A 26,686-nucleotide genomic window follows, 5' to 3' on the forward strand; every position below is an offset into this window, starting at 1 on the left:
TTCCCCCCTCAAATTCTAGTGTAAGTGTAGTGTAGCTCGGCTTAGAAAAAAAAAAAACTTTATCAACAGAGAGTTTTGCAATCCATAGAAGTGCTCCGAATCTTTTTGCGAGGTACTAGAAACGCTTTCTGTGATATTATTAATGCATTTTCAAGTCATTTTTTTTCTGTATGTAAAAGGCATAGTAGCGTCTAATTTTATTTCCTAATAGAAATGCTCTAATATTGAGGTGCCTGAATATTGTACATACATGTAATTGATTTGCTCAGTAGGACAATTCAAAGTGCTATAGTTCTTGCCAAAGAATGTGATTTATAATAGTGTCTTATTTCTATTTTTCTGGTGTGGCCTTACTTAGATAGATTCTTTACTTGTCCATTTTTATCATGTATCTCACATAGGAATTCTTTTCATATCTGAACGATTGATATCAAATTTACTCTATTTTTACTACGTTATGCTAGGTTTCTATGCTTTATAGCTTCTACTGCGATTTTTAGAGTGATATGTTTTTGTAAAAGAATGATTACACTGTACTTGCATGTTGAATTTCTGCAAAAAAAGAGCTTTTTATTAGAGAATGCTCAATTTCTAGAATCACAATTGTGTGTATTATTTAGTACTGGGTATTTGAAACGTACAATAATTAGATAAAAATTTGAATTAAGACATTAGAACGAAGTGTCAGCTTTATTAAAGTTTTAATGAATTTTCCAGGCTCTGACGAAGGCGCCGAAACGTTAGCCGTTGTTTAATAAAGACGATCAATACTAATCTTGGCTACAGCTCAAGGAAATCGATTAAAAACTACGTTTTAATAATGATCTTTCATAAATTTCGTTACAGTGTTATTTTATAGTATCAGAAAACTTTTGCATCCATTACAGTCATAGTCGAGAATTTCGTTGCGGAGGAATCCTGCTACATAAACAACAAACAATTCTGTGCATAAACGAGCACAGAAGTGTAGTCGATTATGAGCTCTCGAGCATGAGTTGTGCTAAAGTAGAGGTTGATGCTTTAGTTTTTGGATTTTCTCGGTAGCTTTTGGAAGAGACTAGATTTTGGAGCAACAAGTAGATCCCTACATAGAGGAACACAAAATGATAGTTGATGGATTTAGTCTAATTGATTACTAGAAGTTTCCATTAACATCGAGAGCGTCTTAGTTTTTCATATTAAAGCCACCACGCCACGAATTTGGCGTTATATGGGTTTTCGTTGGAGTATACCTATATCTGGTCGTAGATTATGAATACAGGAGTGATTCCGCTCATCTCTCTCTGCATTTCCCTGTAAACGGACGGCTTCGTAATGCGTTTCTTTACGACATCTCCAATTGCAACGCGCCACCCATGCGCCACGCCCCCTCCTGTGATTCATCGAATGAAATGAACTGCCTGTCGGGGCGTCCGGTTGGTTTTTCGAAAGATTTCCTCGAAGATTTCCTCTCTGAATCGAGGCAGTCGTGCTCGTGATCCACTCAACTGATGATCGTTTCTCCTTCTTTGCGGGACTACAATGTCCACAGTACATTAGTTAATGGGTGCACAGTTTCGTCAACAACTTTAATTACTTTCTGCGGATACAAACGAACGGTACGTTCGGTAGTACAATTTCACGTGTTTTTGCTAGGGTGTGAACGATCTTCACTCCTTATTTGTACCGTAATTTCGCTGCATCAGTGACGATACAGTAAATTTGTTTGGGATTCTGTTTTTTAATTTTATTTGCAGTATATAAATTATTTGTAGTATACAGAAGAAACAGTTTTCCTTTCATCGATGGAGTATGGTCTCGCAAGTCGATTTTATTTTATTCCTGGAGTCAATGTTGTCAGCTCGGCATGGATTTAGGCATTTTAGGCATGATACGCGTATGTGGTTCGGTAATTGGATTTAACAAACCTTTATGGAACCGGTATGAATACTCGAATACATAACAACACGCAACAGTGATCGAATAAATTGGGCACTAAACCCCTTAAGTGGATCTGTGAACAACTACCAGTTATATCACACGAAAAGTCTAATACAGATTATTGATTGATTGACAACAACTGTTACAACTAGTAAGAATTCTTGCCGTGTAGAAAATTTCGCATAGATTCCCTGCACTGCGGCTACCCTTCCTTCATATCCATTTTCTCAAGTTTGTTACTGAACGTGTTCATCGCGCTGTTCGTCTCATCTTGTTCTGTAATTGCACAATTTTACGATAGTGACGTTAGTGGAGGTCCAGCTTCAAGAGTGTGACATGAAAATGGATGTAAATGAAGATAAATAAAATAAATGATAAATAAATTAGTGTTAGATAATAAATGACCCATCAAACTACTTTTAGAAGGTGCGCATTGTAAATAAATGTCAGTGACAGTATCAATCTTATCTACGCAAAGATTTCGATGTGGTATGAATAGATGAGGATGAGGTTCGCGTGAAAGGCCGATTCTGATCGAAAATTGCACAAGAACGATCAATTACCGTAGCTGGGTCCCCTCTTTATAGCAATTTTTCGTGAATTGAAACTTTGCCTTTAAGAACTCACGTGTCAGTAACTCTATCTGTTTGTACTGCCTGCGTATCTTTGCCTTAAGCGCACAATTCTCATCCCTTGCATTTTCCAATTCCATCAAAGCACTACGATATTGAGCTTCTAGTGTACCGCCTAGTGCTTCCTGAAAATCGTTCCTAAGATGAGTGAATGAGGAGGAATTCACATCAAATCAAGCAGAAGCTGACCTGTGATTGCACACTTCCCTCGAGTTCTCGAATAGTGTTCAGCGCTCGATCCAGTTGAACTTGAGTTCGTGCCAAATCTGATCGCAACTGCTCACGCTCGGTTTCGCTAACTCCACGCTTCTCTGCGAGTTTGGCGCTACTCGCTTGAACAGCAGCAAGCTTTTCGGCTGTACGTTTCCTGAATGCAGCAAAATTTTTTAATAAGAAAAGAGAGTTTCTCAACCAATTCATACTATGCATTTAATATATTTCTCGACCTATACAGTACTATATCGTCCAAAATTGACTTTTCTAGAATTCCAACAACAGTACCTTTCGTTCAGAATGTCACTCTTTGCCTCTTGCACCGCTTCCTCATGTTTTCGTTTCCAAATTTCTGCATCGGCTTGTGCTCGTTTGAGTCGTTCAGCCAACCCATCAGCTGCTGATTCGGCGGCTTCCAATTGTCTACGTAGTTCTTCCGAAGTTGCTACAGCGTTATGATGTTGTCTAATGAGCGATTCCTTCTCCTGAACATAAAGTCAATGAACCCCGTCGGACATTTTTCGATCTCGTTACATTTTTGTGGAGTCAGCGGGTTGAAAAAAATTGTTCTTCAGTCAATATAGACTATTCAGCGATGGTCTAGGTTGTCATCTAGGATGAAGTTCGTATATTGATGGCTCCATAAATAAAATCAAGTGGTCAGAAATTTATTTAGAAAAAAAAACTTCTTTACCACAGTTTATCGTTCGTTATTCTTACAATACATTGAATATAGCATTCTGTAGCAGGAGAATGACCTGCCAACCCACCACTCCTCATGCTTTAAAGGGTCAGCCTTGTGATGTAAAATTCAGGCGAAATTCTAGTGAACTCTGTTCCATCTTGTTCTTTTTTCTGTTTTATAGCACACCTGCAGGTGTTTCAATAAATAAATAAATCAATAAATAAATAAATACACTTCCCGCCGATGCAGTACATACAGTTGCATGCAGTTCAAATTTGACTTTTCTAGAACCTCTGTGTACGGAATTTGAGTATACTGTGAAGAAGCGTCTTTGTACGAGTTGTCCAAGAAAATGATGCAAATAAATGAGTACATTTCTTCTTATATTGTCTGAGTATTTAGTGTACTTAAAGCCTTATACCAGGAAAAATTAGCTTACTTGTTCAACTGATCCGAGATTAGTCTTGTACGCTTCCAGGTTCCTCTTCATAAGCTGTTGTTCAGTATGCGCCTAATTTTTATTAATTAGTTGTTATGGATATTTGTCAAAATAGTTTTTCGAATGAAAATATTCGATATCGAACAACCTGTGCAAGTTGCCGTTCCAGATCTGCAATTTTCCGTTCTTTCTCCATCAAATTGCTTGTAGAAGGTGCACGTTGTATACCGCAATTTGACAAATCGTACTGTGAATCCAATCTACCGCTGCGTCTGAAAAATTTATGCCTAGGTCCCATTCTAACATGCGTAATAAATCCTGAAAGCTCTTTGCCTCAGCTCATCGCTTACAATTTTCTCATCTTTTTGGGAGTTTTTCTGTAGTTAAAAGTTTTTGTGAGAATAGAAAAATATTTGTGAAGTGGCTGGCTCAGCCATTCGTAGAGATAATGAAGAGGTTTATCACTCTAGAAACATTTACGGAGTGAACAACACTTCCTGATGACAGGAGCCAGCGAGGGTCCCACCTCGATCTACTCGCGAGATTCGCTGTGCCGCTTCAGGTCATCTTGGCCAGACTAAGCAGGTTGTGAGCGCGGAAAACCCTCTCTTCACTCCCACCTCGCTCTAGGAGTGAGTTACCTTTGTTAAAATGGTAAATAATAATCTGCCGCAAAAAAAGACAGCGCCAGTCTTCTCTGACAAAAATTTGGTTCCGGTTTTAGTAAAGTTTGTAATTTCTTTTTGTTCGTAAGATTCTCTGACTCAGACAAAGTGTGTTCCATTTTTTTTATCTTTCTTTTCTGGTGCACCATTCATGTATGTGAATAAATAAATAATTACACAAATAGAATAAAAAAAAACACGTCCAGCCCAACCTGCGAGCGACTGGGAATGGCGTGACTTTGAACGCAATCGCTTGCACGCTGATGCGCCACGATTGAAGGGATTCTGTCCGGATTCGTGTACACGTGGTCAGCTCACCTTTGTGAATACAACGAGCTGCTCATTTCTGAATCCGTCATTCGTCTGTTCAATGTTCTTACGGAGGTAAATGAGGACAGTGATGTGAGTGAGTACTGACGACCAGTATTGGACAAACGGCCGGAACTGCTACGTCCTGAAAACCACCGGATCAACTACTTCATCCAGAAAAACACGTCAATGTTAAGAAAACAAGGGGCAGCATTTGCATTAAAGCATTTGGCGGAAAGCGTTCTATCGAACGAAAAAAAAGTTGTATCTTCTACTTGGATACGCAGGTTAGAAACCTTTTCAGTTATAGTGTTACATTGCTTAGGCGCACCTCTCCATCCATCATATGACGTTGGATAATAATGTGACCTCTTGTGACTGCCTGTACTAAGTTTTTCATTACATAAAAATAAAAATAAAACATAGATTTAGTAGTAGAGTTCAGTTTCTACTTTCGAATCCTACTCCTACTGCATGAATAAACTAATAGACTTTATAAAAAAAAACTTGCATACCGTAGTCAGAATCCACAGATGATTCACGCTCGAAGTTCGTCTCCAGTTTCAACTTTTGCATGTTGTTTTCAGATTCCAACCTGAAATTTTTTTATCTTATTTCTAGTCTTATGATTTAATCAGTAGGACCTATAGGCATGGGGATTTGGTAGCCGGTGCTTGTAAGTACGACGTAGTGGCGTCGTTTTTTGAATGGATGAAGTTCGGAATCCAGGATTTTCTTATAGTAAGACTTGATACAATAAGACTGCGAAATCACGATTAAAAAAAACCTTGAAGATAAGGCTTCGCAGAATTTTCAATGTTAGATTATTCCCATTTTTATACAAGTAGGGTTCAAAACAAAAATTTACAATTATCATAGCGAAAACGCTAAATATCGCCTAGAAATCTAAGGATTAGGGGAATCAGGAGCTGCAATCGGATTCCCTTACCTGGACGAGTGCAAAGAATCGCTTTGCCTCGTCAGTTTTACTTTTCCCTACCTTAAGCGGCCTCTGTCCGTCAGTGCTGAGGGTGTAAAGAGTTGTCTCGTTGGGTGAACTGATGTCTTAGGTGTCTCTGAGGCCTCACATTCCAGGATTTATAAGAGTGGATTTGGCGTTTTTGCTGTTATACCCAAAATTTGCGCTCTTCGTACGATCTACCACTACAGAAAACATGGAGAAGTTTTCTGAACTCTATTTTCAAACGTAACAACTGTGGAATCGAGCTCATAAAATTGATCTAATAAAAGAAAGGGGAAAATTTCCCATACTTCAAGTTTTTCTTCTTAATTTCTGCCAATTTTTCTTCAAGCTCTGTCACTCTAGTCTTGTGTTGTTCTTTCAGTTCACGCATGCACTCGGCCATCACCACCTCCTTGTCTACGAGTTTCTTTTCGAGTTTACTGATTTGATGGTCCTTGCGACGACATTCTTCCTTCTAAAATCGGGATTAACGTAGTTTTTTTGGTGGATGAAGTGAATTTCACGCGTTCCCCACCAAAACATCGTATTTTTGCTGCAGTTTTGCTAATGCTCCTTGCGCATGTGCATGATCGTCCACAGCTCGTTCCTGTTCTCTTTCTAATTTACGCCTCAAATTCTTCTCCTCCAACAAAATCGAGTCATGTTTAGCTATACGATCCTGAAATTGAGCATTAGCATTTCTCGTATCTTGTTTATTACAAAAATAAAAACAAAAAAAAAATTCACGTTCAACTCCGATATCGTTCTTTGTAGTTCAGCAACGGTATCGATCTGCTTTTTCGCTCGTGACTTCTCTGTTTCTGCTTCTAATATTGCGCTGAAAAAAAAATGATGGGATTTGAAGTGTCATTTCATTCACATTTCTTACTTTAATTGGTTTTTCATTATATTAATTTCTTTAAATATTTTCCTCTTCTTTAAATAATACTTCATCTCCATAATTTAGTTCGAAACGTGTAAATTTTCTTTGTTTTGGAATTAAAACACAAATTTCTGAACATAAGGTAATGAGGTGAGCACGTATAGTCGACGTCAAATATATTAAAATACGTGGCCACAATGTTGAGCGCGAGTTAAGCGAAGGAAGAACATGCGTTGCGGCAGACGCGCCGCGTCCACCCGTATGAACATATTTGGCGCCGACTATGGATGTCTCGCAAATGGCAGTTATTTTTTTTCACTCTTCATGAAATAAAAAGTGGTCAAGAGCGGAGTTTAGCATATGAATAACACACTTTTCAAGTTTAGTCTTCCACGAATCAGCATCTTCTGTTAATCTGGCGATTCTCCCTTCAAGTTCTGCTACAAGTGCCGCATTCTCTTCACATTCTATTTCTTTCGCTTCCCTGAGCGTTTTTTCTCTCTCGAACAATTCACGCAACTGAAAAGATATTACTCTCTAAGAATCTTGCGAGAAAATGAATGAAGAAGACACAACGGACCTTTTTGATCTCCTTGTGCAGTTCTTCTTTCTCCATATCCATCTGGTCCAGTTTTCTTTCGTATTCACGCAAAGACTCATTCATTTTCTAGGGAAATGGTGTTAACTATCATAAATTTTTTGTTCGAATACTTTGTTGATGCATGATTTTTTGTTTTACGGTGTGGAGTTCCACAATTGTTCACAGAAAATACCATTTTTACACTTTTTTTTGATAAGATTTTTTTTCTGCATCAAACCGTTGCTTGAGCGGATTTGACACAGGTGGAAAAGGTGCCACAGTACCGTACACTAGGAAAATGGTAACGCTCCGACTGGACGATTGTTCTAAATTTACAAAATCCAAAGCTAAGCGGATCTTTCATTACTCTAGGGTTTTTGAAATTTCTACCAAACATATCTGGAAAGGCAGAAACATAGTCTCGACACATTAGTTGGTCCTGAAAAGTCATTGTATAGGCTGAACACGCGTTCATAAACCTCAAGCCACTGTGAATTAAGGTCGAACGAGGGTTGAGTCGAAGGAAACCACAGAGACTGTTCGACACCAAACACCTTATCCTTTCATAAACTTTTGGAGCACATTGTTGATTGTGGCGTCTTTGTAGCGCTTGTGTTTCCATCCACGGTAGAGATGAAAACACTGTGGATGTAGAAAATCATAGGTAGATGAACATGGATTTTGTTCAATTCTCAACACTTTCGAACCAGAAACATCACAAAGTGCATTTTTGCAAACAAATTCTAACTAAAAGCAAACAAGAAGAAATTTCACAGGTGTCATTTTCAATGAAACACTTGCAGTTGCAAAAGAATGAAGTGTAAATAAAGAGGATGAAGAATAAAGTGTTCGGTTCTGATCAATCTCTTTAGGATTTTTATGCCGTCGTGTTTGATTTCCCTTAGGATCGTAGAAGTTAAGGGACACATATAAGGCTACTAAAATGACTTGCGGTAGCTAGGCGATCTATCAAGCCGATCTTTCATCATCTCAGACAAATTATTCTAAGCTTTCCAAGTTTTTTTTTTCTGATTGTATGGATCTCCTGGTTCTGTACTTTCTCTCAATCGTAGTATTTCTTTCTAAGATGATGTTTTAAATTTTGCAATGAATACCTAAGTATACAATCTGCTGTATTATATATTTATTATTAAAGAAATTAATCGAATAGAATGAAAAGTGTTTTTTCTGTACTCTCGCATCTAATCTAATTTTTAATTTAATTCTTTAATTTAATTAGTTTAATTTAATTTAATTTAATTTAATTTTTAATTTTATTCAGTGTAAATTGATTTTTAGAATTTCTAAAAAAAATTAGACTAATTTAGTTCTCTGAATTAATTTAGTTTGTGATTCAAATCAGACAATGGATAGAAGAAACTGCTCACCATAACTTTGTTGTGCTGATCGTTGTATTTCTTTTCCAGTAGTTCAAAAACATCCTCGTTCTGTTGCATTTCTATGCGTACTTTTTCAATTTCTTTGTTCTTCTCAGCAACTTCCTAAAAATCAAATCTATCAAAAAAAAACGAAAATTACAAAAAATATGAGACTGTTACTACATGCCTTCAGTTTTATTTCATTTATTCATTCAAATGCATTTTATAAAAGTTAGAAATGTTGACAAATAGATGTTTTTTGTTGTTTTCTATCATATCGATCTAATCTTTAGACAATTTCACCTTATCTTCACCTTATTTCACCTTTTTATCTCTTCAAAGATTCCGTCTTCGACCTCAAAAAAAAAATCAGCTGAGGTAATTTATGACGGAGGGTAGACTACAAATAAATATGTAGTTCCACCTTCTGCTGAAAAAATGCTTTTTCCAGCCTCCTATGCAAAAATAACTTCCTTGGATAACAAAAATAGGCAAGGAGAGGCCGGCATGTTTATCCATCTACGAAAGGACAACCGTTTCGTTCAGAGAGCGTGCATTACTATTTTTCGGCACATTTATTTTTACTTCCTTTTTGGCCCAATCTATCCTCCAGACTATTCTGATCTTCTAATGAGTTAAACATTTCCCATCAAGATACTCAAAAACCGATTGGTATCATCCTTACCTTTTCAATAAGTCTTCGAGCTTCTTCAGCACTTTGCTCCGCCTCTTCCACTTTTTCTTGAAGGAGATCACAGTTCTAGAATACTTTTTGAGTATCACTACTTCTCTGTCCAGGAAATTTTTGTACATGTACCGTGGACAGCTTCATGTTTTCATGACGAAGTTGATCGTTTTCACTTTGAAGTTCTTCATTAAGTTGTTCCAACTCTTGGATGCGTTCTTTATCTCTTTCCTGAAAACTGAATTCTGTGGAAAAGTAAGGGATTACATTGCGAAAATTACCTATACATAAATCAAGTGTTTTCCAACACTGGAACGGAGGAATTACGGAAAGTTTTTATCTGCTTATTTCTTTATTTATTGCACTCAAAACTGTGGCAGAAAAAAACGAAGAACCACTGAAGAAACTTTGTTATTGAGGAAGTGGAATTATTATTATTATCATTATTAATTTATTTATTTACTTACCGCACCCAAGAACTTTTTGCGGCAAGAAACCGTTACTGTACAAACTGTGTTATTGAGGAAATGAAAACTTTGCAAAATGGTTGGTTCTTGAACGGATTTGGAAAAAAGTTAGGATATTGTGAGGTGAAACAGTTTCTACTGAAGTTTTTCACTTTTTTTTCAAAAATCAAAAACAGGGCAATTGTCGAAGATCGAGAGCAAATTGATCTAATTATCTGATTTAAAGTGAAGCGAATATGTCCACAAGAACTGCCTCCGCCCCCGCGTCACTTCGGACAATCTAGGTGAGAGGGCGGCGAGCAGGTGTGAAAAATCTGTTATCCAGAGGTTGTTGTTCACCTAACACGGTGTATACATACATATTTATTACAAATAGATCTATATCCGGAGAAATTCAAATGGAGAAAGGCAGGAATACCTTGGGTATTAGAGGACGTACAAGCCACAGTAGACGATACCATGGCCATTCGGCTATATCAGCGAAAATCCGCACGTTGTTTTGTATGGTGCTTAGGGCTTTCCTGGAAGTTTGTGAGAAAAATTATGGAAAAAATAATAGAGCGTATGTACGTGAGGGATAACAGCTCTAAAAGGTTGCTTAGGAAATACTTTTCAAGAAATGAAAATTACTTCACTATTCGATTACTAATTAAATTATTTTCTGGAGTGTAGGACTTTCATTTGAACTGATCAAAACTGAATGTTGATGACGAATGGTTTCGGAACATTCAGGGGGCGGATAAGTGGTTTGTGAAACAGGAAATTTTTCCAAAAAAAAAGTAATTTTCACGGAACGTACAATCTTTTCTCTCGCATGCGGCAGTCTCGTTGCATGTGAACCCAACGAATCCTAGCTTGAAGATTGACAATAATTCCATTAATATGATCGCGTCTCTTCGCTTCCATCTGAACAACTTCTTTTTTTTCAGAAACTCTGGATGGAATTTTTTTTTCAAATTATTTTCATTATTTGCCTATTACGAATATATGAATAATCTACAAATGAGACCTACGTCAGAAATCACTCCAATTTTACAGAAAATCTTAGTGTTTCCTATCTGATATCGGGTTGAGTCAATTCCTGCCGTTTTACAGATCTCCTCAGCACCACGACCTAAGCAAATCATTGGAGGAGGACTAAGATTGCAGCGGCTAAAGATCCGTGGAAGGTTAATTACCGTTTAGTGGCGCATTTTTGTTCAGGATGTGATATCTGGTGACGAATTCGGCGAATGGAAGCCGTGACGGATAACCTTCACGACATATACGTATTCCTTCAAACACCCCATTGCACCTGGAATTTCATTGGTAATTAATTTTTAAAAGTGTTAAAGTTAAAATCACTGCAACTTACCGTAATTGATTAAGGACAAGTGGACCGTCAATTTTATTCGGAATTCGTTCGTAGTTCGGAACTACGCAACGAATAAAATGTGCCGAAGAGGAGGACAATGTTTCTAGCAAACTCGTTAGCTGATTCTAGACATAAAAATCTTGAGAGTGGTTAATAAGAGCAGAATTTTTGAATAAAAGAGTAGTTTGTATTAAAAAAGAATAATTAATTTAAAAAAAAAATCCTCTACCTTATAAAGGAACGACACCGTTGACTGACACAGCGTTCCACGACGTGAACGTGTAAGATCAGTGCATACTGAAAATATGGACTGCTAAGTGATCCACTTGATTATGTTCCTGGATTTTTGGAAATGACTGAGGCCGACTAAGTGTTTGATGTATCCGGATTCAGCAGACAGGTGCCCGACTTCTCCGAGAGGATAAGAAGAACGACTTGGTTATTGGTTTTCACGGATTATTGTATAAGCTACGAACGCGATCGAAAAATCTCTACGATTCTGGGCTGAAGCCGGATGTGTTGGCACATCCCAAAGAAAACATTATCAACGTCAAACACTTTATTCTTTACCCATTTGTGCGGGCACTTAAGATGATTGCTGATTCCTTCCTGAAAATGATGACTCAGACAGATATTTATTTTTTTGCATGCAGTGGAATTTTGGCGCTCACAGAAAAATGCGGGATCGAATCTTAATCCACTTATAATTTCTAGGGCAAAAATAGCCTTTCTTTTACAGATTCCGTATTATTATTATTATTATTATTATTATTATTATCATTATTATCATTATTATTTTTGCAAATCTCTGATTATTATTCTTATCATTTTCTTCAGATTTTTTTACAGGAGAGGGCCGGTACTTTGCGCTAGCTGCATAGTGTCGAAACAAAAAGTTCCTAAAAATTCGTAATACATCTATTTACAGGCCGGCCGACCTAACCAGTTCTTGCTTTTGTCCTTCCGGACAAGTCTGCTATTAATTTGTCGAAAGCTGAAAGATTTGGTTGGCACTTGAATGGTTTCGAACCAACGATGGTGCCTGGACTCACTGTCAGGTCTCCTACCCACAGCGCTACACCTGCCCTTCCCAGAAGAATCGGAACAACAAACAACGTTTTTTTTTAATTGAAACCTGAGTCTTGCTGGAAACCTACACGTTGAATGAGTCCATGTACCACCAAAGTTATGAAATATTTCAAACAAAAGAAAGGGGAAACGAAAAAAAGAAAGGGGGAATTTTTCGACTAGAACGAAAAATGCCTGAAGTGCTGAAAAAATTCTTCGTGAAATTAACAGAATCCTCTGATAGAAGACGTTTTTTAGACCGTTCATCGAGTTTAACGATCAAGCAGCTCAGACACCTCACAAATCACAAGCCAACAACCAGGTGGCTGTCGTTTACCGGTCAACAAATCCCTGCGGGTAAACGCCGGCGGAACATGCGTCATAAACTTATCGACGCGTAGACTGGGACTGGTACGACCAGTCCTACATAACTAATGAGGATTGAAGAGGAAATTGTTATCGAAAATAGAAAAAAAAGCTGTGATCCAGTGAAATGCTGGATGTTTTATTACCTGGTGGAAAAAGTGTTTTTACGAGCGTATTCGTCGATTCGCCCATTACTTCTAACACAGCGTTTTCGACAACATCCCGATTCTTCTCCACCCATGAATCAATATTGTAATCCACACATCCAGCATAGTGTTTGATGGTGAAATGTCTCACTGCTAGACATCTAAAGTGAAAATAAATCTTCTGACAGGGGAAGCGGTTACTGTAGTACCTCTTTGCTCATATTACATTTATTTATTGTTGTTGTTATCTCTTTATTGGACCCAGAACTCAAAAAGGTTCATCAAAATAACCACGGGAAAGTGTCCACAACACCTAAATCAAAGAGTGCTATAATACCTTTGTGATTGTTTGGCTTTCTTAAATCCCGGATATTTTTCGAGATTTGTGCAGAGTTTTTGTAAAAGCGACTGATCGGATCCATTTGGTACCACACATTCCTCTTCCAGTAGCGATAACAATCCGAGAGGCTTAAATAGTCCAGGAATTGTTTAAAATCGGAGGAACTAATTATTCATCGAAAATATTAGTTTTCCACAGCAAATAATGTGTTGAATTCATTGTTTACGAGGGAAGATTTGAGAAAAAATTACACTTATTACAAAAATTTAAGAAGGTGCATGACTTTATCTCCTTGGAAGAAAAAAATCACAGAGCGATGTTATTGGTTTCTAGTTTTCTTCAAAACCAGAATAATGGCACATATCTTTCTTGTCGTACCTACAATGATAGGATTTAAATTCCAAAAAAAAAAAAAGAATTCTGCTTCTCAATCCAATAATTAATCCCAATTTGCAATCAATTTGATACGTCATCATGCAAAAAAGGAAAAAGAGCATGAAAAATCATATTATCGCCATCTCGATCAAGTTGATTCCGAGTTCATTTAACCCTCGGTGGAAAATCACTCATAGGTTCTGGATTTCGAGGAAAAAATCTCGCAAGGGGACTTTCATCTACTAGCAACGTCCTTGTTCTATTTGCGATGAGTTTTACTAATTGTTAAATGTTATCTACTTCTGAAAAAAATAAGCTGCAGAAATTTTGTTCTAGCTTGACCACAATATTGTTCTCATTTTTTTTGGTGCCCTTGCTACACGCACGTATAAATAAATAAATTAATAAGTATCTAAATAAACAAATAAACATTATATAGTTGCAGACTCTCCAAGAAATCCATGAAAAATTCTAGTGTTTATGTATTGAAAAAAAGCTGAAGTGTACTGAAAGCCCTACCTTTTCGATAATATCTATTGTTGGCTGGAGATCGTGCGCGAAATCATTCTGGATCCATAGAATTCCTTCATCAAGATATTCACTTTGTTCTCGGACAAACATAAAGTGATTGAAAAAAGCTTGAAGTTTTTCATTTGTATAGTTAATGCATAGCTGTTCAAAGGAATTCTTCTGAAAATTGAAAAAAATCAGGGTAACCCGTTGGAGCTTACGGTTTTTTATGGCTAAGAGCGGAACACAATTTAAAAGCGTCATCCTTCCATGGATTTCCAGGTTTTGGGTGGGAATTCACGACATATTTACTTCAAAAAAGAGCTAATTACATAGATTTTATAAAAATGTGAGATGTTTTATCTACTTTTATTTATTTTATTTAATAAATCCCGCTCTTAACCATATAAAAGAATTACATTAATGCATACTTGTACAATTTCAAAGCCAGCAATGTCGAGCACACCAATGAATCGACTAAGAACAGATCCGGTTACTGTAAAGGAATGTATGTGAAGCGTTTACTACTATACATTTCAATTAAATAAACAAATAAATATGAAAATATAATAAATAATAAATAATAAATAATAATAAAAATAAGTATAAGTAATAATATAATAAATAAATACATATTGAAGTCTATGATGCCTAACATTCTTCGAAGAACTTCTTTTATTTCTTATTTCTTTTCTATTTATATATCCAGTCCTAGCGCACATACAACAGCTGCACATAAAATATCGGGAAGAGTTTGATTGCCTACAAAAAAAAAAAACGAGGGAAGAATCTCAAATAACAGTTTGCACTCCATAAATTGGTGAGGGTCGTAAGGATTGGTTGTATGTGCACGCGTAATAGATAAAATCATATCGAGTGGAACGTGCTGGGAAAATAAAATACGTGCTGGAACTAATACCTTCTGGTTTGCAGCGATAAAACATATCTTCCTCTTCTTAGAACAAAAAAAAAAAGTTTTAAACATTCTAATCAGCATTCAAAAATGAAAAAGATTAAAATTTGTTTTCCAAACAATATGTAGCTTCTTGGATTTTATCTATCTATTTTATCTATGAGCTGCTTGGATTTTATTTTTCGATTTTAGAATTTTTCCTGCAAAATTCGAATGAAACTAATTCTTCGGAGTGCTATATGAGAAAATAAGGATATACATATGCACGAGTATACGTACTGAGAAAATCTTAAAGGGGTAATTCCTTAGCTGCTCGTCCGCATTAAGGAGAATTTTGCGAAATTTTCATATTTAAAATTCCATCAAAAAAGTGACTTCGGCGTAAAATAGATTTTTAACTCTTCACTGTGAGCTTTTTTCAAATAAACAGTTTGTATTGCTCTGCAACCAAAAGATAAATATTTATTTCATAATAAAGGTGAAATGACGATAGCGTAAGGATGTTAAAGCTCTTCGAACATAGAACAAAAATTTGTAATTTTCTTCCCCACACGAACTGATCAAAATTTTCTAAAATTGGAATTATTACAAGTGTTGTAAGTCTTGCACTGTTCTAAATAACTGGGAAATTTTTCGGAGCTCTATACTATACGTCTTTTAACATTCCGGAACTTTTTGAAAATTTTGCATTTTTCCGGATTACTTCTTAGCTGCGTCACTGTTTTACTTTAGTGCATAACACGTAGATCTCTTTGTGCTTCCACCGTTCACAAATCTTCACTTTAAACCTGCTCTTTGTTTTTGTGAAAGCGCCCACAGGGTTGGGTTAGCAGCTGCGCTTTCATTGCGTTTAAGATATACGTGCAAACTCCAGCCAAGTTCCAATACAAACATTCTTCTAAACCCAAATATAAACTGTGGACCCTTCGAAAAGGAAGTTCGACTTTATTTTAGCGATGAAAATAAGTTCCAACCGTAAATTTTGGCTCAGATTGGGGTGGAACAAAAAAATGAAGAAAAATGGAAGGAAAATAGTTGCAGAATGGGAATTAAAGGCATTGCCCCACGAATCTGAGGTGGTACGGATTTCAGGTGAAGTATTCGTATACGGGATCGTAGATTATGGAAAGGGGGGCGATTCCGTCCATTTCTTCCTAATTCCCTAAAAAAAAACGGCCCGGACGATACGGCTTCGAGCGGTCCGGCGCGCTATTTTCTGCAGGAAGTTCGACTCAAGCGCGCCAGCCTTGTGCGGCGCCGCATCTTACAGGCCATTTTTTACGGCAATTAGGAAGAATGCAATACTCCATCTGAAATCCGTACCACCTCAGATTCGTTTGGCGATGCCTTTAAGCTTGATTGTGTGTTAAAGTGGAGTAGAAAATTGTGTCAGGAATACGATAAGGTTCTAATTTTTGACCATCGTAGGATTTTTTACGTACGTACGCAAGAAAATTGAAAACAACCCTTAGGCGGTGTGAATAAATACAACCTCTCACATGTAGCCATAGGCTGTTGATGGAATTCTTACGCTACTTCTATGTAGTCTCACGTTTCTCTAGCTAGGGAAATCCATAAATATCTTAGGATAAAACGTGACCTTTTTCAGTTGGATTTTCTAAAGGAACTCCGAAATTGACTAAGATTACTAGTTTCAATCGCACTCAGCAAATTTTTATGTTATCTTTGATTCATGGATGTCCCAACGTGTCGGTAGGACTTTTCCTTTCTTTTCTTTTTACAGATTGGCCGCTTCTCGGAACCCTCTCAGGGCTGAGGTTTATTCAATATTTGCTGGGTGTTCACTTCATTCGTACCTCTTAATTCTCAGAAATGAGTTCCGGGAAGTTATGAGGATAGTGTAATATACGTAGTTAAGGATGTCATCCCAGTAATAACTAATATCATAAATAATGATGAATGACAAGGATTAAAACTTGCGCATATTTGTGCTTTCGCTGATCGCCTCGTTACACTTCTCCAGAAGCCATCGGAATATACGTTCATAGAGCACTTTTGCAAGTGCTGCAGCGGAAAACACCGACTAAAACATCGATTACAGCGGGAACATTCCGAATAACGATTGAATAATCGAAAATCACAAAAAAATGTTCTTCTGAGTCTCCGAGAGACTCAGATAATCCAAGAATTCTGACCTTTTGCATGTTTTGATTCTTTCGTATCACCTTGTCACCGATTTTTATACTCGGTTGCGTAAGTGCCTCGACAAGACGTGATGATTTTACGGATAACAGCTTCGTGACGGCATCAATTTCTGGAAATCGTCCCGTTTTCCTCAATGTCATTGACTAGTGCTGTTTATAGTTTCGCTAATAAAAACTGCGCTATCACCTGCGTTTCCATCCACGTAACTCATATCGAGACCACTACGTTCACCAAATTTGATCTCTCCAATTAGCAAGCATGCAGCCAGCATCCGGTACACATCCATTTTTTCGCTGCTCGTTATCCCAAGCCTATCCATTGCCCGCTAAAATTATGGAAGACGTGTTCAGTTGGAAGAGTAAACACGAGTTCGAAGCAAAAAACCAGTTTGATTATTTTCTCAATTTCTCATTTTCTTTTTTCTCTTTTTTTTGGGCTAAGCTTGCCATAGTTTGGTTACAGTACTCAAACACCATATTAATAGTTCTTTTTACTGTCCCACTTGCAAAATCCATCAAATTAGAAATTCATGGATCTCGTTAAAGTGAAGAAAATGTGGGAGAAATTGTGGGAAATTTTTCAGTTTAGAAAAACAGAAAAGAATGGAGTACAGTACATACTGAACTCCAGTTCAACTCACATTAGTGAGAACTCCGTCAGCTGCATCGTCAATATCCCTATCGATCGACACATTACCTTGATTCAGGAATTTGTATTGATTGGCAGATTTTGTTAGCAATAATTGCTGTCGTGTCTCATCCGAAAACGCGTTTGATAGTAATTGGTAGAACACATGAAAATTTCGATTTCCTTGATTCTGATTGACCACACGTGATTTTTCCAAAAGATCTGGAAGAAGACGACTTGTCCAGTCACATCTTTAATAAACTAAAAAAAGGCAAAGATTTGCTTACAGCATTCTATTTGTGCAGATTGCAATTTTCCATGTTCATTGAATTCAATTCGAATAAATTTTCCCTGCAACGAGAAAAAAATATTTCAGGTTAGGAACAAAACGAAGGAAAGAACAAAAAAGAAAAAGGAAAAAGCTAGGGAACTGTAAAACTCGTACAAATCGTGAACTATTATTGTTGTGTGTTGTCCTCGCATTTCCGAATGCTTCCAAAAGCACTCCAGATGACACCACATCGCTACCGATTGAGCTACCGTAATCGGTATATCCGTTCGTAGTGTTGTTGTTGTTTAAATGATGATGATGCCTCGAATCACTTGGAGCACTACCGCAGCATTCCAGGATATATTCAATGATTCTTTTCGTGTTTTCTGTTTTCCCAGCACCAGATTCTCCACTGTAACATCCAGAGATTCGCCAAATTTACAAAAAAAAATCCAGCAAAAAATTCTACTGAACGACAGAACTTACGTGATAAGTATTGATTGATCACGACCACCTGAAACGATCAAATTTAGATTAACTCCTGGGATCTGAACAACAAATCCACATATCCCTAATAACCTTTCAACGAATATTGGGGGATGATCAGGAAATCTATCACTAATGCTACAAAATTCTGACGGTGTTACAAAAGGAAAGTGCGAACTTTGTCCAGAAGACCTTTTTTTGCGGGCAGAGCAGAATTTTTTTCTGCTTCTGTGTTGATTTTTAAAAATTTTATGATTCCAATAGTGTAAGAAAAATTCCATCCAAAGCCTTGAAGAACTTAATTATTGGATTTGGCAACCGCTAATTTTTCTCATCAGTGCTATTTTCCTTAGAATTTATAGGATAAGGCGATATTTGGGAAACAAGTAATTTTCTAAAAAGTTGTGAGTTCAGCCCTTAGAAGAGCGTGAATGGAAGCGGATTCGTTTCAATTTTCCCTTGAAAATGAAAGAAAATATGCAAACCTCTTAGAATTCCATCATATGCACTTTGTGCCACCGTGTAGATATGAGGATACATATCGCCGACCCCTGTTCGATATGTGGACATCAGATCCGTAGTGTATATTGGTAACGCACGCCATGGATTCAGTACAACGCAAAATAGACCACAGTTTGTCTGAAAAATAGAGATTCTATGAGAAAACTTTCCGGAAAAATACCGAGATCCAGGCGTTTTGCATCGCCGAAAATTGTGATTGAAATGTATCCAGTAAGGAAAGGTGCACACAACCATATCCCCCGAATTAATCCCTCATCATATTCTAACCTTGCTGAAAAGCACTAAGATATATGATTCGTCACTGATCCTTTCGCTCGACCAGAACGCAACAACAGCGCGGCGCTTTTTGCCCTCTTTCCGCCGCATAAAACATTTTGAGGGGAAAAACTTCTCTTCTAATGCACTCAACGCCTGTTCCGCTTGTAAAGAAACGATAGCGGTCTTTGCAATGATACGTTTCTGTCTCTTACACTGGCGCATGACGAAGAAACTTTTACGGATTCATCAAGAAAATTGATTGTTCTGCAAAAAAAAAATATCGGATGCTAGCAATCCAATTGCGAAAAGTGCGAAATGAGTTGTTACATCTGAATGGATCCACGAGATTCGGATTTATCGATAAAGAATAAATGAAAAGTGTAAAACAGGAAGAGCTGAAGTTTTTTTTCTTCGCGTTCGTTATTAACGGTGCATGGAGCTCCATTTCAACGTAGCTTGATTTACACATCACCCACTTAAATTTTAATTAGTCCCTCCTGAAGCAAACTGAATCACGATTATCCAAACTTTCAAAGAGATCTACTTTGAGTTCTTTTCATAGCGGTATTTTTAAAAATGTCGCATTTTCTGTCATGAGAGGAAGAAATTGCAACCCGGAGTGTGTCGGAAGAGTTCCTAACTCTTTACAAGATTAAAATAAGCGGCTTTCTGTGAACTTCACGGACTTGAAACTCAGTGCACCAGAAATTTTGAAGAACTTCCTTGCTGAAAAGATCAAGGCTTCACGTCCAGAATTTTCCCCCCGGATGAACGCTAATTCTGGGCACGTTGACGGTGAAGCAAAGTGCCTACAAAAATAAACTGGAGCATTGGTGTGTCGTAGACGGACGTGCACGCCTTTCCAAGGATAATTTTGTACAGAAACGAAGTAAATATACACGATTTGCTTTTTATTTTCCTTCATTGGGCCTGAAACATTTCATTGAATAAATAAATAATTGAATAAACTCACATGAATCACATTCTGAAGATAACGTCTTTTCAGCGCGTCCAGCACCGTTGCAGCATTCGGTTCGGTGAGCTGACAGAGGTCGGACGCTTGTGAATTCAGCGTTGGAGCTTCACATTCATCTCTGGCGATACGTTTCTGCAATTACAGACTGATCAGAAAAATTCGATTCCCTCCCGACACAACCCGTTATCCGTGTTCCTTGTCATTTCGGGGCGATGAGCTCTGATCATGCATGACACGGAAAGAGTACACATAGCGGGGGAGCATACGCATGCGGCTGGCTGCCAATTGTTGGCTAAAAATTCACTGGCGAGTCATGTGATCCATTACGGATGTTTATACTCGTAAAACAATAGTAATAAATACATTTTGCAGGCAATTAGAAATTCTTATGTAAGCTTTAAAGCAACTTGAAGGAAAAGTGTAAAGAAAACCTTGTGCTGCAACTAATCATACCACTCAATAAAAGAATAAAGTCAGGATAAAGTCACTGGCGTTAGTCAATCCACTTGGGATGCGCCCCCACGTTCACTTCAATTCAGAATTGTTTGAGGTTTACGAACGTGTATCTGGCCTATACAATGACTTGCGGTGGCTAGCCGATGATCAACACAGTGTTTTTATCCTCCCAGACAAGTCTGGTAGCAATTTATCGACCCCGGAGGAATGAAAGGCTTGGTGAGCACTAGGGCGGATTCGAACCCTCGACCATGTGGCTATAACGGACCTCTAACCGACTGCGCCATACCCGCCCCAGTAATCTAATTAAATGATATGATTTAAAAAATGAATAAAGCCATAAGTTTGTCCTGTTGTACAAGTAGAGGAAGCAGTAATATCATTTAAGCACTATCAACAATTCTTCCTTCTATTTAGAATTCTTTTATTCGAAAAGTCAACATATGTCCAGATGTTCGATGTGAACAATGAGTGATTTTGCTGGAAAATCTGAAAATTTCCACGAAAACGAGAAAATGTTATCGCGAGCTGCATCGCAAACATAATTAGTAACAAGCAGGTTGAGTCACATCACAATACTCTCGAGGATTGGTGTAAAATACACCACAGTGGATCTGCAGAGTATTGGTAAGTGCTGTGGAAAGAATAATCTACCCATTGTTCGGTGCTTAGTCATTGAAGATTGAATGAAAAAATTTAAAGAAAAAAAGAGTGACAATTTTTAAATTTGATTACGGTTGCAATTTATCTGGTTGTTGAACGTGATCTTTTTGTTAATTATTCACTAAAATAAAATGGTAAAGATAATATTTAAGGAAAATGGGATGATGGAAGTAAGGAATGTTGAAAGAAAGTTGAAGACTTTACAATGTACATAATAATAAACAACTAACGACAAGAAAAGAGATTGAATATTTTTTTGAAAGGTACTAGTAAGCAGAACATAACAATAAAATTCTTGAATTCGAATTCTTGAATGTAAGAACCACCTATATCAATTAAAAGTGATGAGTGCCGGAAAAAAAGTCGAAGAAATCAGTTTCTTTTCAATTTGCAGTAAATTACGCACAAAATTTCTCCAGTAATCAAATATTAGTTGCTTTAAGCATGAATGCAACAAAATATTTTTAAAAATTTCTTCACCAACGAAACAAGAATGCTCAGCTCCAAAACGTGGGAAAAAAAAACTTTAGCTGATCACAGAGGAAATTGGAGCAAGAAATTAAGTCTGTTAGAATATTGTGTAACTGGAATTTTATGAAAATGTTCTGTGGAAAGGAAAGGAAAACAATCAACTCTTGAGTGGAAAAAAACGAACCCACACATATTCTAAATGCATTCTCGTTCTTCTCTTTTTTTTTATCCAAGACTGAAAATACGTATGTACTTGATTTCAGGTATATCAAGTTTGTAAAAAAAAAGTTTGCATTGGAACGAGTACAGTTTTAAAGTCCTTGCAGCAGAAATTCAATGATTTCATCGGCGAAAACTTTGGGTGTTGGGGTTCCTCGAGGTGCTTACCATGTATGTATAGCCGACCGCAAGCGTGTTCAACCGGGTGACCGCGACGCGACAACCATAACTGGTCCAGCACAATGTATGTCCCTTTGATACAAACTCTTCCTTTCCGCTGCCCTGCCGCAATTCCCACAATTATAAACCCCTAACGAACCGTTACGTACACGACGGTTGTAGATATTATCCTCCATGGCTCATAATTCTACTTTTTACCTTAAACACATCTACAATATTCATATATTATACTATTCACAATACGCTCGAAAGAATTCTCCTCATTTTGTTGGACGTTTTGGACGTTTTTTTTTTTTCGAGGAAGGCGTGTGGATCGGTTATCTTTCTTCTTACTAACGTCTCATATTTCTGGATTAGTCACAGGACTTGCACGTTCCCATCCTTGATAACCTAATTTTTAAAAAGTCACGCCTTTTCTTTTACTTCACACCGACCCGTTTTTTTCTGCAACACGTCTTTCCGAAAAAAAAAACCGCTTCTAGTGTCTGCCGTATTGCAATGTATTACACCCCTCAAAATCTCAACATTCCCTCAGTTACGTGAGTACCTTATTAATATCACTTCGTTTCCTCTCTACAGTATCACCATCGGATGGCAGATCCAAAATTTCTGCCGCGATAGAATTTATTTTGATATGCGCCCCATGGGTGCCACAAACTAACAAAATCTGTTGTTTTTTTTTGCCCACAGTTCTTCAAATGTGAATAAATTCACTTTCAAATGTTTTATACCCCAAAAAATGATGTTTCAGCGCGAAAAATCAAAATCATATACAAAAAATCTTATCAAGCAAAATTTTAGGTGGTCCCTAGAACGTCAGTAACCATCTGAAACTTGGTTAGGTTTCCGCAGTGCGTATTCGACCAAACTTTTTGAATAATGTCATCCTTTGAAAAAAAAGAGAAATTTCTTCAAGTATTGAGAAAAAAATTCTGATTTAGCACGCTAAGGTGGAATTTACTTTCACATGGTTTGCATCGTTAAAAATAAGTGCTTCACGTCCAGCGCAAAAAATCATAATCAGATACAAAAAATTCAAGAGTTTTTAGAAGAAAACGATAATCTACCATTAACACAAACAACAATGACGATCCTGTTTTACTTTATTATTTCTATTATTTATTATTTACTTATATATTATATTATATTATTATATTTATTTAAACATTATATTACTTCTATTATTTATTACTATATTATTTACTATTTTTCAAATTTTTTTCGAAATTTTTACAAGTACTTCAGTCATATTTTAAACGTCACAAGCTATGTATGATGGGGTAGGTAGTACAGTCGTAAGATGTCACAACTATGCCGAATGTGTTCGATATCGTCCAGGACCAATTGAATATTTCATCGTTTTCAAACAAATCGATGGGAAATTTGTCTACAGGGATGAGGTGTCGGTGTTTCGGTGTTCTCCGGTGATGGGACCTTCAGAGGCCACTCCGATTCTGATCGTGCACGTTAGCGTATCTTAGGGCGCAATCAGCAAAGAACTTTTTTTTTGTTTCTTCCTGGTCGCATGGTTGAAAGAAAAAACAAAAGATTTTTAAAAGAAAAAAAGAACAAATCTCTAAAAAAAAAGATGATAGTCGAAATCATTTTTCCCCTTCGTTGAACATTTGTGTATCTTACTACTAGTTTATCACAAAATTACTTTTATTTTTGCAGTAGTATAATACAATAATAATATATATAATAATATAATAATAACAATAATAATATATATATATATAATAGTAATATAATTTTTACAGTACAATAGTAACAGTAGTATGTTCGCAGTTATGCTTTTGTACAGGATACTTTTACTAAGACTATTAGGGCTAATACGAAAATTACTACACAGCAAGAGTGCCATAAAGATCATTCTAAAGGTTTTAATGGCTTTTCATGGGAACAATCCAGGAAAAACTACACAAATTTGGTGTAGATTTAGTGTCCACGAAAGTCATTCATTTCCATCAACGCCATACTTGACGCCATATTGCTTGACTCGCTTCTAGAGACTTTCTGCACGTTGGTGTGATTTAATTTTACTTCACGTTCTATTTTATTTCTCATATTTCGAAAGTAACACAAAAATTCAAAGAAAGCGATGGAACGAAAAGAAAAAGGTGGTTCAATGATGAAGTAAGTACAGCTGCAGAAATGTGTTGTAAGAGAAGTTTACAATTTTTTTTCTGTTGGATGTGGTTGAAGGGCAGACACGAAGGGCGTCTGGTTTGCAAATGACACCCCATGAGTAACTAAACTTACATCGAACCTACTACTTAACCTATACCTAACCTGCACATCTAATTATAATATAATCCAGCGTTCTGGATTGGGGGAATAGATGTCATGAGAGGACTCTTCACTTTTTGGAGTAAGACATGTAGATGTGTTTCCGTCACGAAAAGGACTGCGTCAGGCCCCACTGACAATGAGTTTGCCGACTTTTTCCTAACTATCCTGACATAGACAAATGTGTTTTTTTTCTTTTTGGTGCACTTTCTGTGTATGCGAATAAATAAATAAATAAATAAATAGAATTATTCAACAGTAACTGCTCAAATCTTGAGTTGATCCCGAACCGGAGGTTCGATTCCACGCTTCACTCGGATTCCATTATCATCGTCTGAGAACTTAGTCGTCCGCAATACTTAACGGGATAGCCACGAATTCCCAAAGGATTACACCACTTTTCGTAGGGAGTGATTTTCCGGGGCCCAGCACAGGATCGACAACTGTTGTTCCGGTTCAACACAACGTAGCGCGACGGCACCCAGCGTTCTGATGTTAATCAAAAAAGAACACTGATCAAATGGGCGAAAAAAAAAGTGAGTCAAGCGAGTATTCCTCAATTCAATTCGACTAAGCCGATCTGTTCTGAGCACTGGGGGAAACCAGCGGGAAATTTTCGGAAAACGAAACGTTAGCCGTAAAGATGCAGAGAATATGACACTTATGAAGCTGTAAAAGAGGAACTCAAAGCCGACAGTAAACTGGGAGGAAAACGAGGATGAAATCGAGAATCAGAAGATCAAGAAATTCAAAACGGAGGCGAAAACTCGTAGTATCGTACGTAAATGACGGTGCTGTTACGCAATTTATCATATTCAGTGGACATTTTACGGACAACTGACCTCTGCTTCGTTCGTTGTGGATTGTGATTTCTTCTATTACTTTTAGGACTACAATGAAAAGACGGAATAATCGGAGCAAATTCCAGAAAAATAGCTATATTTACATATAATTGTACTATACAACATCGATATTCCACGAAAAACTGACAATAAAGCCATGGCATGAGCGATGTTGATTTCACATTGTCGCTTAATCACAAAATATCGGCAGTCTCACTTCAGGATTACTCAATAAAGTAATTTCTACAATATTTTATATGTGATCATTTCTTTCAGCGAATAGCGCTTTGTTCCCACTTCTAGATGCCATTTTGCAGCGAAACTGCTCAGCATAAACACTTTTTTTTTCTGGATCGTTCGAGAAACGCGTATGCATGGCATGTTCTTACAATGGTTATGTAGCCGTTATACAACTGTATATAACGCACGCTACAACGGTCATGTTTACCAGCTGTTAAGTAGTAGACAATTTTTGTCGTCAAAACGAATCACAATCGTAAAAATCGTGGTTTAACACAAATGGAAACAATATTAGGTTAGTGAAGTCATGAAATCTGAAAATAAAATCATAAAGAACCTTTTCAAAAAATCCTTGCTCATCACGAAATCCGACCAATATATCTGAAAGACCTTCGTCGAGTACAGATGCTAGTCTGTATCCGAGTTCTTCATCTGGAATCCATATGCGGTTCTCGAACAGCTGGTCCTCTTCGTGGTTCGATTTGGACGGCTCGAGATACCTTAATGGGGGCGCCCCTTATATTACTGTTGTTGTTTTTTTAATTGTTGGTTATTTCGTTTTCGTGTGGGGAAATTGTCCTGCTATTTGAAAAGTAGGAGAAAACTTAGTTTTTTGCTGACAGTGGATAAAAGGATGTGCAAGAAAATTCCGAGAATTCCTCATTATTTTCGAGAATTCCCCAGTCAAATATTTTCACAACTTCGGAGATTTCTCCGTGTATTTCTGAAATAGAAAAGAACCCTGGATTATTCGAATCCCTGGTTTTGGTACTTCTAAAGAAGCTAGCGAGCTAATCGTGGAAATAATAGGAATGTGCGAATCTTGGTAATAGGAATGTGCGAATGAGTTATGACTAATTTACCTGAGTACGGCGACGTCCATGAGGGGAGTCAACGAGGCAACGAGTGACCGTGGATTACACAGCAACACGCGACGCCAGGCACCACGCCCAAATTTTCGAAAACGTTGTTGTTATTAGATCATCGTGTGAAATCTGTGAAATCACGTAATTGTCACTCTAATTGACCAAGACTCTTAGAATAATTACTTCAGCTTCACTTATCGAGGATGATCCTCGATGGAATACGAACGGAAGACCAGCGCTGAACATTTTTGCCACCAGTAA

The 26,686-nt window shown here is 37.2% G+C and overlaps 1 protein-coding gene across 1 annotated transcript; it reads right to left on the minus strand.

The window, feature by feature from the left end:
• Positions 1 to 2,122: 2,122 nt before the first annotated feature.
• On the minus strand, positions 2,123 to 26,442 carry RB195_000088 (uncharacterized protein; the record flags this gene model as incomplete). The annotated part of the gene is made up of 38 exons (XM_064196234.1): positions 2,123 to 2,196; positions 2,548 to 2,677; positions 2,742 to 2,919; positions 3,054 to 3,250; positions 3,890 to 3,961; positions 4,038 to 4,161; positions 4,873 to 5,008; positions 5,195 to 5,245; positions 5,379 to 5,458; positions 6,136 to 6,302; positions 6,363 to 6,506; positions 6,575 to 6,665; positions 7,084 to 7,229; positions 7,291 to 7,377; positions 8,679 to 8,792; positions 9,355 to 9,429; positions 9,487 to 9,585; positions 10,240 to 10,342; positions 10,621 to 10,727; positions 10,835 to 10,935; positions 11,000 to 11,115; positions 11,176 to 11,300; positions 11,405 to 11,472; positions 12,756 to 12,916; positions 13,093 to 13,223; positions 13,990 to 14,160; positions 14,412 to 14,476; positions 16,835 to 16,937; positions 17,050 to 17,168; positions 17,246 to 17,384; positions 17,700 to 17,908; positions 17,974 to 18,037; positions 18,132 to 18,369; positions 18,444 to 18,471; positions 18,929 to 19,082; positions 20,197 to 20,331; positions 25,897 to 26,059; positions 26,423 to 26,442. The coding sequence occupies 38 exons, from the start codon at positions 26,440 to 26,442 to the stop codon at positions 2,123 to 2,125; spliced, it is 4,485 nt and encodes a 1,494-aa protein (XP_064052115.1).
• Between the last annotated feature and the right edge of the window lie 244 nt (positions 26,443 to 26,686).

Source organism: Necator americanus, chromosome IV (assembly GCF_031761385.1).
Source record: "Necator americanus strain Aroian chromosome IV, whole genome shotgun sequence".
NCBI lineage: Eukaryota > Metazoa > Nematoda > Chromadorea > Rhabditida > Ancylostomatidae > Necator > Necator americanus.